The 18,471-nt window shown below is 39.2% G+C and overlaps 1 protein-coding gene across 3 annotated transcripts in view; it reads left to right on the plus strand.

The window, feature by feature from the left end:
• LOC109935870 (polycomb group protein ASXL1-like) overlaps positions 1-18,471 on the plus strand; it is a 90,628-nt gene that overhangs the window by 14,887 nt on the left and 57,270 nt on the right. For all 3 annotated transcript variants that reach the window (XM_048608132.1, XM_048608133.1, XM_048608134.1), the window contains exon 3: positions 11,516-11,624. In XM_048608132.1, coding sequence (XP_048464089.1) covers positions 11,516-11,624 — 109 coding nt within the window. The remainder of the gene's footprint in view (positions 1-11,515; positions 11,625-18,471) is intronic.

Here is an 18,471-nt window from a genome sequence, read left to right on the forward strand (position 1 = left end):
AAATAACCAACCAAACTAATCTGCTTATTGTACTTGGAGCATAAATGGGCTTGCAGGATCTTGCAGTCAGTATTTCAAAGATATATATGTCATCTGGGTTATTTCTGGTGCAACTGACTATTGGACCAAAATGTATATGCTCCACCACGATCATACACCAGGCGCTTGAACCCCACAGATCCTCGAAGGAACCTGAGGAGACTTAACAAGCACATTTTTCAGGCTGTGAAGACAGGGATAATTCCTGATTGAATTTTCTTTCTATCTTGCTCTCTCAGGCTCCAATGATACTCATGTGGAAAATATCCAGATCATAAGGTTTGAATTTTGCAGAAGTCCACATTAGTTCAAAAATGATAAAGAAATACTCCGTTCTCAATTGTAATTGAAACGTTTTCATTGCATGTCAGAATCACTCTGCATCAGAGCAGAAATGAGACAAATACTTGTTAATTAAATCTGAAGCTCAGAATAATGCATATCATCAAGAATAAGTGGTGGGTAGAGAAGGCAAATGAAATTCACTGCTACACAGACCCATGAAACTACTTCCAAGCAACCCATGCCATGTACAGACCAAAAGAGACAAGCATTCCTCCCCATCCTTGCAGCTGAAAATGGCATTTGTCTTTTCAAGGATGCTCCAGCTTTCTGAGACTGTTGGAGCGCTTTCAGAATGTTCATAATTGGAAGTCAGCAGAATCTGACACAACTAGCTGAAAACATCAAATTTGGGTATGCTATCAGTACTAGATAACATGCAAGGTTACCTATCGTACGACCAAAGCAAAGTGTGTGAGCTGTACAACAATCTCCTTTCTGACTTCTGAAATGCCAGTATCATTTGACTTCAACAAATCATGAATCAGTACATTGAAATCATAAATGCATATCCATTCTGTCCACTGAGAGAGATTTTCGCACAAATCTTCTTGAATTACCTCCTACCCATTGGCAAAGCCAGACTTTGAGGGGCCCAGTGAGGAATCAGTAATGCAATCTCGTTGCTCAACAAATCCAACAAAATAATCAACACAAAAAACCCTACATGGCCTTTCTTAACCTGCCAAAGGCCTGTGGCTCCAGATTAGCCGGATGAGTCAACTCACATTATGAAGCTTGGCAGATGTCATCGTCTTTCCAGAGGACTGTTGACAACCATTGGTTGGCCAGCTGTCCGGCATTCACCATCAAAATGTGTGGCATTTGGCCCAAATTCTTCACCTGTTCATGAGCTGCAATGTAACATATCCATAGCATTGGCTGGATTCCATCCCCACCCAGTGCTTTATAGCCAAACTCCTAAAACATGAGTTTAGTGCCAAATACTCTCCTGCCATAAAGGACACAGGAGAGATTGAAGCTGAAGCAGCCAAAACACTAGAACAATAATAGCTTGTATTTAGTCAGGATGTTTTAAATGGTAAAACATTCAAATGTGGTTTGCAGGAGAGTTTTCAAACACTATATTCCCTAGAGATAGTAAGAACTGCCGATGCTGGAGTCAGAGATAACAGTGTGGAGCTGGAGGAACACAGCAGACCAGGCAGCATCAGAGGAGCAGGAAAGCTGACGTTTCGGGTCGGAACCCTTCTTCAGATATATTCCCTTGCATGTATTAGGGCACATGACTAAAAGCTTGTTCACTGGGCTAGGTTTCAAGGTTCTTAAAGGGGGTGAAGAGAAATATGCAGTTTTAGAAAGGAAAATCAAAAACTTGGGCCGAGGTGGCTGAGCATAATCTACAGTGAATACAGATGCTAGTGGCTGTTGATGGAGCAATTAAAAATGGGCATGTTCAGGATACAGAATTGGAGTAGCACTGATTCTGCAGAAATTAGAGCTAAGCATGATTAGAGATGGAGAGATTTAAGGTCATGGAGCGATGAGGAAACGAATAGAAAACAACGAGAAAGGGATGAACAGGATTAAAACAGGCAAGTAAGGGACCATGTAGTCTCCATTCTGAAACTGTGTGTGACAATTTGAAATTGGTTAGTAGTTTTAAAACCAACTTTATACCTGCAGTCAATCTTCAGGCATTATATTAATATTCATCATTTGTGTCAGTTGCTGATGGCAGCTTCGAGTCTGTCAGAACAAAAATGGCTCCAGGTTTGGTCCTAGTACCATGCTAAATTAACTGATGTTGGCAAAGGTGGTCATAAGGTACAGTTAACTAAATGTTACAGACTAAAAGAACACAATTTGGCATTACTGCATTTTGATCACTATACAATGTTTTGAAATGGAAATGCATGACTGCGTGGAAGTTGAATGCAGTCAGAGTCGGCCTTTGGTGTGATGTCTCCATCAAAAAACTTGCCAGCGCTCATTGTCTGGATTCACAATGCAAGTCTTTGGAAAAAATTGGCAGGAAAAGAATTGTACATCTGTGCTAAACAAGACTTGACTAGTTTTCAGCTTGTTACACAGGCAAAGTGCACAGAATTGCTATTTTAATTCAGCTTCAGCTTGATTGCAATTTGTTCAAAACCTATTTTAAAAATGGATGAAGTGCCTGATGTTTAATCAGGTACTGTAGATCTACAGTTACTCAACAGAAGTATGACTTGGAAACTCCTCTCTATTCGTGTGAAATCTCGGAGAACTCCAAACCAATTTGTCTATTACAAGGAATGATTTTCTACAGGAATGCAATAATTTTATGGCACATGTTTAAATTTCCTTGACTTTAAAAGCTGTAATGAATTTTTCAACCATTAAAGTAATCTATAGTGAGCTGAGAAGTATATTTGGGCTTACGGTTACTTACAGTGTAAATAATGGAGTGCAAGATATAGTTTGACAAGTAGGATGGGCCCTGCAGCTCTGAATGTTTAAACAGATGGCTGCAGTGGTAGGCTTTACAAGGAGTCCTAAAATGGGCTTGGTTTTTGAGAAAAATCAGTTGATACAAGCTGTGGACTTGTCACTGAATTGTGCTGCATGAAATTTAAAACTTTTTTTGCCAAGACCCACAATTTTCAAATGTGTATCAGAAATTGCATAGTTTTTCATTACACAGTGAAACTTGGTAATTGTATTATTGATTTTTGGCTAATAATGTAACTGTAAACCAGGCAATTAGTGTCAACTGGATTTCCTTGTATGTTCAATGTTATTCATTGTGTTTCAGTCTTGCCCATAAGGTTCTTGTGGTGGTGCCCATACCTCTGAGCCAGTAGGCCTGGATTCAAGTCCCACCTGCTCTAGAGGTGTGTAGTAACATCTCTGAACAGGTTTATTTAATATATCTAATCTTGCTGTTGGAATTTGTGGTTTGTTCTCCTTTTCCTTTAGTGCTTTTTAAAATTGCCATCCTGTGTTACTGGTTCTTATGAATGTGACGTTTGTGCATTGTCACAGTGTAAAGTTCAACTGTCTGTATCGGCTGACCACCCAGTTTTCTTTTTGTGTTCTTACCTGACAAAGTTCAGCAGGCTTACATTTGGGGTTTCAGTCAGTAAAAGATGAGACCCAGTATCAGGAGCCCTATCAAGTCCTGTTCAAAACTAACAAACAAGCAATTTAAGGAATTTGTTGAACTTTGCCTTTTTCACAATGACTATTAGTCCCCTCCATTTTTTTGTGCGGCTCTCCTTGATTTCTTTTCAATTGTGATAAGGAATAAGAAATGCTGTCCTATACTTTTTTGCTGCTGTTTGTCCCAGGATCAGACTTATCCCCAGAAACGGCCTCGCTAAAATTAGCTTTATACAAAGTTGCTAAAACCTTGACTGGTAGGGAATGCATCTTGCACCTTTGTCTCCTGATCTTAAAAATACTTAAGTTGTTCTTTTAAATGAGAAATTGATCAAAATTGTTCTAAGTGCATGTAGTTAAAAAGCCGATTTTATTGCACATGATAGAGAACATTTATCATGCCTGCACCACACACACACACACACACACACACACACACACACACACACACACACACACACACACGCCTTGATGACATAGTGAGGAAACTTTGTGCTTAATCCCTTTGCTTTGTTACATTGTCATGTATCAAGATTAACTCAGTTACAAGTTCCATACTGTTTTGTATAAAACCGTGGCCAATGCAGTGCAGTTCTAGGGGGCTTGTTGTATGATTGAAAGCATTGCCAATCAAACCTAACATTGAAGGATACCATCATGCACTCACTTTACTTGTCTGTATTTTTTCCTTGTCTGTTGCTGTGCACCCATGAGATGGTAACATGATGGTGTAAGTGCCACCATCTTTTCAGTGTTCCTTCTGTAGCACCAAAGATAGTAGTTGTTGAGACATTGTTTGATAGTAGTGGAGGTATAGTACCATCTACTAATTGATAACACTTTAAATATAGCCATCCTGATTTATCTACATTAAGTCTGTATATTTAATAACTGCAGCGCATAGATGTGAAGCTCATTGTGCTCCCACTGTTGTCCTGGCTTGAGACGTTTGAAATATTGAACTCTAGCCTGACAAACTGGAGTTAAATGAAGCATTCAAGTTTCTTGTTCTGTATAGTTCGGTAGTCCATCAAAATGCATTTAGGATTCAAGCAATAGAATACAGCATTAGATGTTTAGATGCAGCTACAGTCCTAATGGACAGATTTTTATATTGAATTGGCAATTAATATTTCTCATCAGCACAACAGAACTAAATGAAGCTACTCTGACTTTGACCTTGGAAAGCTCGGGAAAGAACAAGGGTTCATGTTCAGCTGTTACCGTTGATATTTTAGGCTTTAATACTATCCATAATCAGAAGAACATGAATGAACCACCAGACAAATGTGCTGCTGAAGAACGTAATTTCTGCAGCATCACGCAAACCAATTTGCAGTTTGCCAAACAATGTAATCGTATTGGAAAGAATCTCCTTTTCTGTCCAATTGCATAGTTAATATGTGGCACTTGTTTAGTGTATGCCCCATGTTGGCCTGGCACAATATTGACTGATTTGTAGAAACCTTGAGAAATACTCCCAAGATAGTATGAAAGAGGCAGTTCCCAAACTTCGATTATTGATCCTGGTCACATGGATTACAAGCAAGTTGAAACGATGTGTTGATATGATGCTGTATTTGTGTCATTGCTGCCCTTGTCTGTCTCAGCATTTATGATCATGGGATTTGCAACTGCTGTGGATAGGTTTTAGATACTGCAGTGCTTCCTGCAATTAAAACATACTGCAACTGTAGTATACCAGTGGTGTGCAGGGCTTTAATATCAAACCCAATGTCTGTGTTACCAGTGAAAGTAAGCTGATTTTCCTTCACTGTTGATTTTCTTGTTAATCATTGCTGTGACAATACCCGTAGAATACTGAGTGTTCTATGTTGTTCCTAATTCTATCATCCTGAATAATGGATCCTAGATTCTTGGGTCCATCTGGTCACTGTTTTTGTAGCAACTCCAGTAGTTTGCTAAACCGCTGAAGAGGGCATTAAGTTCTGTGGGATTGAACTGTTGAATATCTCCATGCTGGGATTCTGACCTGTTGGATTTTAATTGTATCCCATAACTGCATCTCGTGTTGAAAATGATGTTATTCAGTATCGTTTGAGTCATGATGAATATACTTGCGTATATGGATGTAAGATCAGTCATGTGGGATCTTTCCCAGGCTACCTTTGGATAAATCCTTGCAAAAAATTAATAACAATCCATAACTGCCTGTATGTGCATCTCTATTGTATGCCTGCTATGTATTTCTGTTTAGTAGAGCTTTAAAAAGGTGCTCGTAGGCAGTGATAAATGTGATACTAACAGAATTACTGTTTTTAAAAACAAAAAGCTCACTTCTATATGATCGAATGAAAACTTCTGGATTTTACTAATAGTTTAGGTGATCTGTGCTTTTATGAGCATAATTTGGCACTACTGAAATAAGTTCATGTTGAAATTGAATGTTCAAAGATTTAAACGAACTAATACACCAGTTTAGTTTACTTGATGCAAAAATTACCTGTTACAGATACAGAAATGATTTTAACAGTGTATTGTTGCAGACTCTAAAAGTTAAGCTTTTCAAGCACTGTAGTATTGCAAGCTCTTGATGTTGTTTCTCCGCTACTGGGTGTTTCTATTACCTTAGTTAAGAAATTATTGAAGATTGGTACTATAACATTTGTTCATAACACAGGTTTAATTGCATTTGCATTCCTGTTGTCCACTAAGACCCAGCTCAGGTCCTCAGATCTTGAATCCCCATTTGTGTTGAAGTCCGTTGAGTTGCGCTTCACGTGACCAATGAACTGTGTTGTTGTCCGATCTAGATACCCAGAGTTAGTTTCACAGCCTCTTATGTGTTGAATTAAGTTTACAATTGGGTGCAACAGAACATAATGTTCTGAGCACATTTGTTTGGGAAATGCTTAAGTAAATAGAGTAAGTCCTTAAATGTGAATTCTGGTTCGCTGAGTGACTTGTATGCTCGAATGTATTTTTCATTGACTGCATAATGCTCTTTAGCAAAGGGAACAAAGTCGGGTCCAAGATCAATCACATACTTAGTCGCCCAAAATTTTCCTTCGCCTCGGATTTTCACTTGGTGTGAGGTAGATTTTTATTTTAAACAGTCTTCCTTGCTACCTTTAACGCCAATCAATAATTCAGTTTATGGGATTTTAATGAACATTGCCCCCTGAGATTGGAAAATAGCAAATGTCATGGCTCTAGTCAAGAAAAGAATGAGGCAGAAAACAGGAAAGTACACGTCAGTTATTCTAACATCTATCATCGGGAAAATGCTAGCATCTGTCTGAAGAGAATGAGAAATTCTTGATCCGCTCAGGAAGACTTCGAATGGTTTTGTGGAAGGGAAATCATCTTTTATCATAATTTATTAGAGCTCTTTTGAGGATGATGCAAGTGACCTGGATAAAGGGGAATCTGTTTTTGTGGTGCCCTTGAATTCCCAAGAGGTATTTGATCAAATACCACATTATTATGTTATATTTCATGGGATGTTTGTGTTGCTTTGAATGCCAGCATTTGTTGCCCATCTTTAATTGCCATTTGAGGACAGATAGAGTCCACCAAATTACTGAGAGTTTGAAGTTGCATGTAGGTCATCAGGCAAAGTTGGCAGATTTCCTTCCTTAAAAGATGTCAGTGAAAGTTTTTAGAAAAATGCTGATGGTTTCATGGTCACTGGTACTAGCTAATGTTCAGTTTCAGACATTTTGAATTTAAATCCTGCCGTTTGCTGTGGTCGGATTTAAGTCTGTGGCCAGAACACAAGCCTGGGCATATGAATTTCCAGTCCACTGACATTATGCCACCATCTCCCATTAATCAAAGGTAACTACACAAAACAGAACCTTATGGTTTCGGAGAAAATACATGAATCTCATGGATAGAAGGCTGTTTAGCTAACAGGAAGCAGAGAGTTGTGGTAAATGGGTGATTTTCAGTTGCCAAGCTCTAACTAATGGACTGCTGCAGAGATCAGTGTTGAAGCCTCAACTACTTTCAGTCAATGTGTAGTTGGTAAATGGTCATTTGAGGACGGATATGAGTCCACCAAATTACTGAGTGTATGAAGTTGAATATAGGTCATCAGGCAAGGTTGGCAGATTTCCTTCCTTAAAAGATGTCAGCGAAGGTTTATAGAAAAACTGATGGTTTCATGGTCACTAGTATTAGTGATGTTCAGTTTCAGATGTTATGAATTTAAATCCTGCCATTCGCTGTAAGTCAAAGGATATGACAGTGGTTAAGTTGGGAGGCAGGCATAAGGACTCTGCAAGGGATTATGCGTTGATTAGCTGAATGTTAAAATTTAGCAGATGACATAAAATAAGTCCACTTTGGCAAGAAAATTAGAAAAGCAAATTTTATTTTCAATAGTGAGTGATTGTAGAATTCTGAAGTGTACTGGAATCTGGCTATCCAGGTAAATTAATCATAAAATTATTATGCAAGTAATTAGGAATTCAAATGAAATATTTGTCATTTATTGCAAGAGCAATGGAATGTACAAGTAAAAAATGTTTGATACAGCTTCACACTTTTTATAGTTGCGACCAATCTAATGTCCTGTGTACAAGTTTGGTATCCTTTTGAAAAGTGAGAAAATTGCTTTAGAAGCAGTTCAGAAAAGGTTCAGTCTACTTATTCCTGGGATAAAAGGATTGTTGAGAAAGGTTGGGCCTGTGTCGATTGGAATTGAGCAGAATGAGCGGTGATCATCTTGAAACACAAGATCTTCAAGAAACGGCCATGATTCTGTTAGGGAGGGAGGTACTGCCGAAGAAGCCTTTGTAGTTTATTGCAATGCATCTTGTAGATATCACACGTTGCTGTTACTGTGCATCGGTGCTGCAGGGAATGAATGACACCGGGTTCACAAACAATTAAGCGGGTTGCTTTGTCCTGGATGGAGAGTATTCCATCACTTTCTGACATATGCCTTGTAGATGGTGGACAGACGTTTTGGAGTTATGAGATGAGTTACTCACTGCAGGATTCCAAGCCCCTCATTTGCTGTTATAGTTACTGTATTTTTAAAGTTTTGGCAAAGATCTGTAGCTTGGGTTGTGGAAGAGGTTGTGGACTTGCACGCCGAGCTGGCTTGTCTTTCGTCATCATACTAGGTGCCGTCATCAGTGGAGTCTCCGATGAGGCGATGTTATTCTACTCTGCTTGGAATTTATATTCTCCGGTCCGTTATGGTAAGTACTGTCATTTCCGATTTTGATCAGTATGGGTTCATATATGGGGTCCAACTCTATCTGCTTGTTGATTGAAGTATGGGTAGAGAACCATGCCTCTAGGAAATCCTTTGTGTGTCTATGTTTGGCTTGGGCTACTATGGTTACTTTGTCCCAGTTAAACTTATAGCCTTCATTGTCTGAATGTACAGATATTAAGGACAGTTCATCGTGCTGTTTTGTTGCTAGCTGATGTTTGTATATTCTGATGGCTAGTTTCCTTCCTGTCTGACTGATGTAATGTTTGCGTGGTATTTTGTAAACCACGTTGGTTCTGCATGTTGTGGGAATGGGGTCTTTAATCCTTGTGAGTGTTTGTCATTGCGTGGCTGTGGGCTTGTGGGCTACCATGATTCTTAGTGGTCTAAGGAGTCTTGTTGTCAGTTCCAATATGTTCTTGATATAGGGCAGTGTGGCCAGTGTGCAAGGTCGTACTGTGTCCTCTTGTTGTTTGTTTTGTAGGCATCTGTGGATGAAGTTGCGGGGATATCCGTTTAAAGTAAGGATCTTGTATAAGTGTTCTTCCTCTTTCCAGCACAGTTCTGGAGTGTTTCATTGTGTCCTGGCCCGTTTAAATAGTTTCCTAATGCAGCTTTGTTTGTAGACGTTGGGGTGGTTGCTGTGGAAGTTGAGAATTTGATCCGTATGGGTTGCTTTTCTGTAACCTGAAGTTTGGAACTCTCCATTTGTCAATCGTTCTACTTTAATATCCAGAAACGGAAGTCGATTGTTGTTTTCTTCTCTTGAGAATTTAATCCCTCTGAATACGCTGTTGATGAGGTGGTGGGTCTCTTCTAATTTGTTGCATTTAATAATGATAAATGTGTTGTCTATGCACTGGATCCACAGTTTACGTTGAATGTGGAGGGGAGGTGGGGGATATAAACTCCATACAGATCAAAACTGGAAATGACGACAGTACTTACCATAACGGACCGGACAGTATAAATTAGCAGAGTAGAATAACATCGCTTCATTGGAGGCTCCACTGATGATGTCACATAGCGTGGTGGCGAAACGTCTGAACAAAAACAAGCCAGCTCAGCAAGCAAGTCAACAACCTCAGCCACTGTGTTTATATAGCTAGTCCAACTCAGTTTCTGGTCATTGGTAACCCTAATGATGTCATAGAGTCATACAGCATATGACAGACCCTTCGGTCCAACCAGTCCATGCCGAACATAATCCCAAACTAAACTAGTCCCAGCTACCTGCTCCTAGGCCATATCCCTCCAAACCTTTCCTATTTATGTACTTACCTAAATGCCTTTTGAATGTTGTAATTGTGCCCACATCCATCATTTCCTGAGGAAACCACCCTCTGTTTAAAAAAAAAAAAAAAAATTTGCTTCTCATGTCTCTTTTTTTTAAATCATCTCTTCTCTCACCTTAAAAAATGTGCCCCCTTCCCAGGGAAAAGGCAACTACCATTAACTCTATATCAGTATGTCTCATCATTTTATAAACTTCTGTCAGGTCACCTGTCAACCTCTTGCGCTCCAGTGAAAAAAGTGCCAACCTATTCAGCATATTTGGTTGTAAGTGTTTTTCCTGAGTCACTAGATTATGGAATTCAGAATGCCCTCTGAAGCACAAAAGAAGCAGGATCATAGAATATTTTTAAAGCTTGAGTTTGATCCTTGATTGGTTAGGGATTCAAAAGGTATAGGCAAAAAAGTGGATTTGAGGCTACCGTAGCTCAACCATAAACTGATAAAATGCATATTGGTCTTGAGGGGCCAAATGACCTAGCACTAATTTGCACGTTTCTGTTCACTAGAATAAGACTATTTCATCTTGGATTAGGAAAAAAAAGAGTGGCAGATTAGTAATGAATGTCAGCTTGTTGCTGACTTGCATCCAAGGTTAAAAATGAGCCTATTACTAACAAAGTAGGCAATTTTATTGTCATATCAATGTTTAAGGTCATTTTAGCATTGTGTAATCTGAAACTGTATTCTGATGAAAATAATGTGACTTAATCGATCCTCAATCACTGGCAATGTCATAAGAGCCAGAATAAAGTTGCAGTGATGGATATATCAAAACTCAGTTGTCCAACAAACATCCTGGAGAAGAATATTAAGTGCCAAAAAAAATTGATATGTCGAAGAACTGAATGAGAAAAGCTTTGAACAAATCTCTTGTGCGATTTCATCAGTAAATGGTATGGCTATTCAAAGTGTTGGGCAAATCTTAAATCTTTCTTGCATCCTCAATGATAGTGGGATAATTGCAGATGCTATACTCATGTCCTGTGCTGAACCTATTTATGAAGAGACGAAAAAGGAATGCTTCAAAAAACAACAGGAGTTTCTGGAAAAGCTCTGGAGGTGTGGTAGCATCTCTGAAGAGAAATCATAGTCAACATTTTGGGTCTGATGACCCTTCTTCAGACGTGTAGGTTCTGAGGAAGGGTCACCAGACCTGATATATTTACTCTGATTTCTTTCACAGATGCTGCTGGACCTCCTGAGCCTTTCCAGAAACTCCTGTTTTTGTTTCTGATTTACAGCATCTGCAGTTCTTTTCAGTTTTTAATTAAGAAATGTTTCAATCTCAACATTTCAGGCTGACAAGTGAAGCAAAACAATGAGGGTTAATGGAAATCAGAGGTTTAACAATTGCAAACAATGTTTGTCTCCAATTGTTAGGTTATTTTCTTTATAAAAATGAATTTTTTTATTTCATCTGACTGGTATCTTTTACATCTTTAAACATTTATAGTGAAAATAGCCATTTGGAGCAAAATGTGCCGATTTGAATTTTATTTGAGGTATTTACGTAAAATATGCTTTTCAATCTATTTTATGTAGTGGAACTTCTCCCTTGGCATGTCTGAATGCTATGCTTCACACTAATTCTCGTGCAGATGATGGAATGTTTTACAGACTTCCAGGGCGGATGGGTCTTTATACATTGAAGGTAAGAACTATTGTACTGATTTGTTGCTTTCACTAGGGATTTCCAAACTTGTTCGTTGGGCTCACCACAAATGAATATAATGGATTTCTGGTATTCCTTGGAAACAACAAAAAATGTATGATCACTTTAGTTTGTGTGTGTGTGTATATCCAGTTAAAACATTCACAAATCTTCTGATTTAGGATTTATCTTGCAATGTGGCAGTTGAATGAAGAACCGTAACTCCAAGACTATAGATTCACAAAGTTTGAGAAACAAATAATTGCATCATCAATAATTAACACTGATTAAGTTACTGGGGCTTCAAGGGCCAGATTACTGAGATTTTAGGGCAATTTTTAGCCTACAAACTGGAGATTGGACACAACTACACTCCTGATTCAATTGCTTGAATATAGCACTTGTTAAATCATATGTCTAACTGTTCCGTTCAAAAATGTTGTAGAAATAGTGCATAGCTTAAGATTGTTGATAAACTTCCTCTTCAACTGTGTCAATAGGTCAGATCAACAGCAGTATCTAGTGGTAAGATCTCCTGAGGGCATTGACGTTTGGAGAATAACTCTTCTTGATATCCTTAGAGGTACAGACCATGAGATAGTAGGAGGCTGTGTGTATAATCCAAGTTTGAAAGTTAAAATCATGCTCACCATCCGTTTTGACCATGATGTTATCCTTTACCAATGATTATGTGACATGGAAATTAAAATGTGTCTCTATTGTTTTCCAAGAGGATCTGTGTCCTGCAAATCCATCATCCACAAAGCCATCCAGATGGCTCACATTACCATGTAGCTGGAGAAAGCAGACATCTCCTCAGGATTCCATTTAATGTCATCACACTGCCGCGTATGCAGTCAGATCACAGTTTTGATGAATTTGAGGCTGTGACAGAGCTTCTTCATGAATTACATGACCTGTTTGCTTTAAGGTATAATTTTAAAGCTCCCAAATTACATTATTTGGCCAATGGGAAATTTTGATTCTGGTCCCAGACATTCTACAAGGTTTGGCAATGTGGTGTGTAGTGGAATATGTGGAATATAGAGCAGAATGGTGGAAACTATTTGTTCGAGTAGTTTGAGTAGGGAAGGAAAAGAATATGTGATGCAGAGGTGTGTAAGTCGGAGGTAAGAGATGGGTCGTTTAGTAGATGGAAAACTATTGTCCTGTCCAATACCAAGAATTAATCCTTGAAAATGTTTCCCAGATATAGAAACAACATCTCTGTTTTATTAAAATGTTGTCAAGAATTGGTGAGGGAAAAAGTTGGAAAAAAGCAGCTTCAAATTTGCAGAGAGGAAACACCAAAATTTATGAATTTGGAGAGAGGAAACACCAAAATATTGAGAGGCAGAGGTAAAGAAAACCTTGTAGTAATTGATTTCTATTTGTTGAATTTACTAGGAACATGGAACTGTATGATTCAATGAATGCCAAATTTGATGGAGCCAAATTTCAATTCATGAAACAGACTAAGACTTCAAAGTTCAACTTTTGCACTGAAGGCTAAGGGTTGCATTGATTAGCAGTGCTCAATGTTCACTGTGGATTTAGTAACCAAATAATATAGCTATTGAATAAGTATTGTGTGCCATTGATGTAAACTGGGAACAGTGAGAAAAATTGACCTAATTTTGGACAATTCTAATTTGAAAGCAAAGGATGAACTATTGACCACAGAGTGGAAAATCCTATGTGTAAGTGAACAGACCCATGAAAATGTTTGTAGTTATCAGACGTGTTTGCACATTGTTTAAATGTGCCAAATGCCAGAAGTACTCTTGAAATCCGTGGAACTGATTGGTGGTTCAGTAAAGATTTTTGATGTAGAGATAGATCTCTTATTTATTCACGAGATGTGGGCATCACTGCCTAGGCCAACGTTTATTGTCTGACCCTAATTGCCCAGATGGCAGTTAAGAGTCAACCAGATTGCTGTGGATTTGGAGTCATGTAGGCCAGATCAGGCAAGGATGGCAGATTTGTTCCCCTGAAAGAAATTAGTGAACCAGATGGGTTTTCCAACAGTCAACCACCGTGTCATCATTATCATTCGATTATTAATTCCAGATTTTTAAAGATTGAATTCAAATTCCACCATCTGTCATGGTAGAATTTGAACCTGGGTCTCTGGATTAATAGTGTAGTGATAATACCAGTAGGCCCTTGCCTCCCCTTGTATTTGTATTGCTGAGTCAACAAGATGAGTGCTGTAGCAGCCTTCCTGAAATAATATTTTTCAGATTCCTGTGGAGGATGAAGTATTTGCTCAGGCATCACTTTGAGCTAGTCCCACCTGCCTGCGTTTGACCCATATCCCTTCAAACATTTCTTATTCTTGTACTTGTCTAAATGTCTTTTAAACATTGTAATGTACCTGCTTCCGTCATTTTCTGCAGAAGTTCATTTCACACACAAACCATTCTGTTTTAAAAAAAATTGTCCCTTGTCTTTTTTAAATCTTTGCCCCTCACCTTAAAAATATGCCCACTAGTCTTGAAATTTCCCATCCCGGGAAAAGATAGGTGCCATTTGCCCTATCTATACCCCTCATGATTTTGTAAACCTCTATGAGGTCATCTCTCAATCGCCTGTGCTTCAGTGAAAGAAGTCCCAACCTGTTCAGCCTCTACTTATAACTCAAACCCTCCATGCCTGGCAATGTCCTGGTAAATCTCTTCTGAACCCTCTCCAGCTTAATTATATCCTTCCTATTAGAAGGTGATGATGGTAATCCATTATCCAGCACATGCATGTTTGTGGAACGCTACGTTGCTGATTATGCTGTTCAGTTCCTGTGGTCCTGCCAACTATTTAAAGATATTTGTAGGTTGGTTAGCTCATTGGCTGAACAGCTGTTTTGTTTTGCCAACTGTGTGGTTCAATTCCTGCACTGGCAGAGGTTACTATGAAGGATTCCCCTCCTTATTATCTCCTCTTGACTGAAATGTAGTGATCCTCAGGCGAAGCCACCACCAGTCTTCTCTCTCTAATGAGAGAGCAGCCGGACAGCCCAGTAGCACTATGACGTCTTTACCTGACAGAGTTATTCAAAGTGATGGAAGGTGGAGGTGGTGTTTTGCATGGATTATTGCTGGGACCACTGTTAAGAATTTATATTAACAACTTGAACTTTGGAATTAAAGGAAACTTCCAGCATTTACTGTAAGCTTTGGAGGTCATCTTCCTTCTGACTCCCTAGGTTTTGAAGTCCAGGGTTGTTAGGTGACTGCCAGTACAGGGACCCATAGTCTCATTGAGTGGCTGTCATTCCAATGTTTTTCACTTTTTGTAATGAGTAGGTGATCTATACTTCACATTAAACGTTGACCTCGTGGCAAGAAAGTGTCCAAACGGGTCTGTATGTTCCAGTTTTTCTTTACATAAGGCTACACATCTCTAATTCAGGACTAACTGAGAATAATTGCACTATTCGGTAAATGTTATGCTATTGCTGAGGTCAGTAAAGTACGATTTCTGAAAGGTAGAATTGAAAAGTAGTGAAGTTATCCCAAACCTGCATAGAACTATGGTTCAGCCACACTGAATACAGTGTGCAGTTCTCATCACCATACTATAAAAATAGTATAAAGGTACTGGAGAGGGTGCAGAAAAGATTTATAAGGATGACACCAGAAATGCAGATTACAATATCATGAGATCGACAGTCCTATCTTTATTCTCTTGCGAAAAGAAGGCTAAAGGATGACCTAATAGAGATCTGGAAAATTATGAAAGGTTTTCAGTGAGTGTAGAGAGCAGGCTTCCTTTTTATGGATAGCATAACTAGAAATTACTAATGTAAGATAGTTACCAACAAATCTAATAAAGAATTTGGAAGAAACTTATTATCCAAAGAGTGCTAAGAATTTGAAACTCTACCATAAGGTTTGGTTGAAGTAAATCGTATTGATTCATTTAATGGGAAACCAGACAAGCATAAGGGAGTAGGGAATAAAATGTTACAATTAAAGGGGGAAACTTGAGTGCAGCAGGTACACTGGCATGTGTCAGACGTCCTCTATAGCTGAAGTAAATACTAGTCAACTATCTTAGAGGGTTAGTAGTGTCATTGTCCAGTTGTTTGTAGCAGAAGTGTATTGATCTCTGAAGATCATTCCTTCCTCTCCTCTTTTCCCCGGTTGTACTTCATGATTTGTTTTCTTCTGGTTTTTCGGATGATCATTTACCATTAACCATGATCATTTAGATGAACATTAACATGCACAAATTTTTTATAGCACTGGATAAGATGTAAAATGAGGTCTCATAATGTGTGCTGTTTCCCTTTGAGCCAGAGAGAGATCAAACTGGGTTGGGTTTCCATGGATTCTAATCTTTTCAACTTACCCTCAATTTTGTGCGTATGGCCTGCCGATTTGAACGCCGCCAATGTAACGCAACTATCCAAGACAGGAGGAAAGTAGAAAGCTCAAATTTAGGCTTAAATCTTTGATTAAAAATGCAAGAGTCCATTAAGAAGGTGATAAAAGGACATATGGAGAAACCATAATGCAGTCAGACGGAGCCAACATAGTTTTGCCACCCTTTCACAAAACCTGTGCCTTTAAGAGAGATAACAAGGTGTAGAGCTGGATGAACACAGCAGGCCAAGCAGCATCAGAGGAGCAGGAAAGCTGATGTTTCCAGACCCAAAATGTCAGCTTTCCTGCTGTGTTCATCCAGCTCTACACCTTGTTAACACAGATTCTCGAGCATCGGCAGTTCCTACTAACCCTTTAAGAGAGATGTCTTCTGTCCTGTTTCTCTTGCTGAGTGATGTTGCCACAGTGGTGCCAGAATGTTTCCTTCTGACATGCAGTTAGTAAACAACTTTTGAGCTCTTCCTAGGTTTTTTTTTTAAAGGAGGCACAGCAATCATGAGTGGATAGGGTCAGGGCTCAAACAGAACCAGGAAGGTTTTTAGTTTTTCATTCAGTTAGTTGAAGGTCTGCTGAAGCTAAAAGCTTGAGCTCTCTGCTGCTAGGGTATAGACAACAAGGCTTCCTCTTAAAAATCAAAATGGGTAGTTTGTTTCTTTCTTCTGGACTGGAGAGAGAGAGCATGTGAGAACCCTAACTGTTTTTGCTAAATTGCCTTACCAAGGGTGTGTTTATTGGATGCTATCTATAATGGAACAGTTGATGATTAGTGGTTAAAGAATACAATATCTTCTTAAGTACTTCAGTAGAGTTAAAGTTCTTTTTGTTTGTATTTTAAATATGTTGTACGAATAAAGTGTGTTTTGCTTAAAGCCTAGTGGTGGACCTATCAGATTACGTCTGGAACACAGCATCTTACACTTGCCTTTAACTAAATATAAAAGTTAGGGTGTAGGCTATTCTGGCCCGTAACAAAAGGGAAATCATGTTCGAGTATCGGAGTTTGGACAGCATAGCATCCAGTTTGGTTGAAGGAAATTAGTGCATCTGGTATATTTAGTTTTTAAAAGGCGTTCACCAAGATGCCATATATTGCACAAAGCGCTCATTGTATTGCGAGGTGATATATTGGAGGAGATGATTGACTAGTTAACGGGAAACAATATTGGGATAAATAGCTCATTTTCAGTTTGCATACTGTAATTAATTGGAATGTGGAAGGGATCAATTCTGGGCCCTCAATTATTTAGAATCTAGGTTAGTAACTTGACTGCATTGTAGCCAAATTTTCTAGTGGTAGAAAGATAGATATGAAAATGAGTTGTTAGGAGACAAGATATGAAAGAAATATGTATTGATAAAGTAGGCAAAAATTGGCAGATGAGGATGTCCACGTTGGCAGATAGAAGAGTAGAACATTATTATAATGGAGAGAGAAATCACACTTTGCTGTAGTACAGTGTGTTCTGGAAGTCCTTTTACACAAATCTCGGAAGGATCAGTCAAGATAAACATGATGTTGAGGTACCAGTGTTGGACTGGGGTGGAGGGACAAGGTCAGAAGTCAAATGATGCCATGTTATAGTTCAACAAGTTTATTTGAAATCACAAGCTTTCGGATTGTTGCCCCTTCAGTTGAAGCAGGAGGGAAGCACACAGCACAGAATTTATAGGCGGAGAGGTCAATGGGCAGAGAGATTTTTTTTTTCTATTCACTTTGTAGAATGTGGGTGTCGCTGGCTGGCCAGCATTTCTTGCCCATCCCTAGTTGCCCTTGAGAAGGAGGTGGTGAGCTGCCTTCTTGAACCGCTGCATTCCTCCTGCTGTGGGTTGACCCACAACGCTATTAGGGAGGGAATTCCAGGATTTTGACCCAGTGACAGTGAAAGAACGGCGATATATTTCCAAGTCAGGACGGTGAGTGACTTGGAAGGGAATTTGGAGGTGGTGGTGTTCCCATATATCTGATGCCCTTGTCCTTCTAGATGGAAGTGGTCATGGGTTTGGAAGGTGCTGTCTGAGGATCTTTGGTGAATTTCGGCAGTGCATCTTGTAGATAGTACACACTGCTGCTACTGATCGTCAGTGGTGGAGGGAGTGGATGCTTGTGGATGTAGTGCCAGTCAAGCGGGCAGCTTTGTCTTGGATGGTGTCAAGCTTCTTGAGTATTGTTGGGGCTGCATTCATCCAGGCAAGTGGGGAGTATTCCATCACACTCTTGACTTGTGCCTTGTAGATGGTGGACAGGCTTTGAGGAGTCAGGAGATGAGTTACTTGCCACAGTATTCCCAGCTTCTGACTGGCTCTTGTAGCCACTCTGTTAATGCGGTGAGTCCAGTTGAGTTTCTGGTCAGTGGTAACCCCCAGGATGTTGATAGTGGTGGATTCAGTGATGGTAACACCAGTGAATGTCAAGGGGTGATGGTTAGATTGTCTCTTACTGGTGATGGTCATAGCCTGGC

The sequence above is a fragment of the Rhincodon typus genome, chromosome 19, assembly GCF_021869965.1.
Source record: "Rhincodon typus isolate 14 chromosome 19, sRhiTyp1.1, whole genome shotgun sequence".
In the NCBI taxonomy this organism is placed as follows: domain Eukaryota; kingdom Metazoa; phylum Chordata; class Chondrichthyes; order Orectolobiformes; family Rhincodontidae; genus Rhincodon; species Rhincodon typus.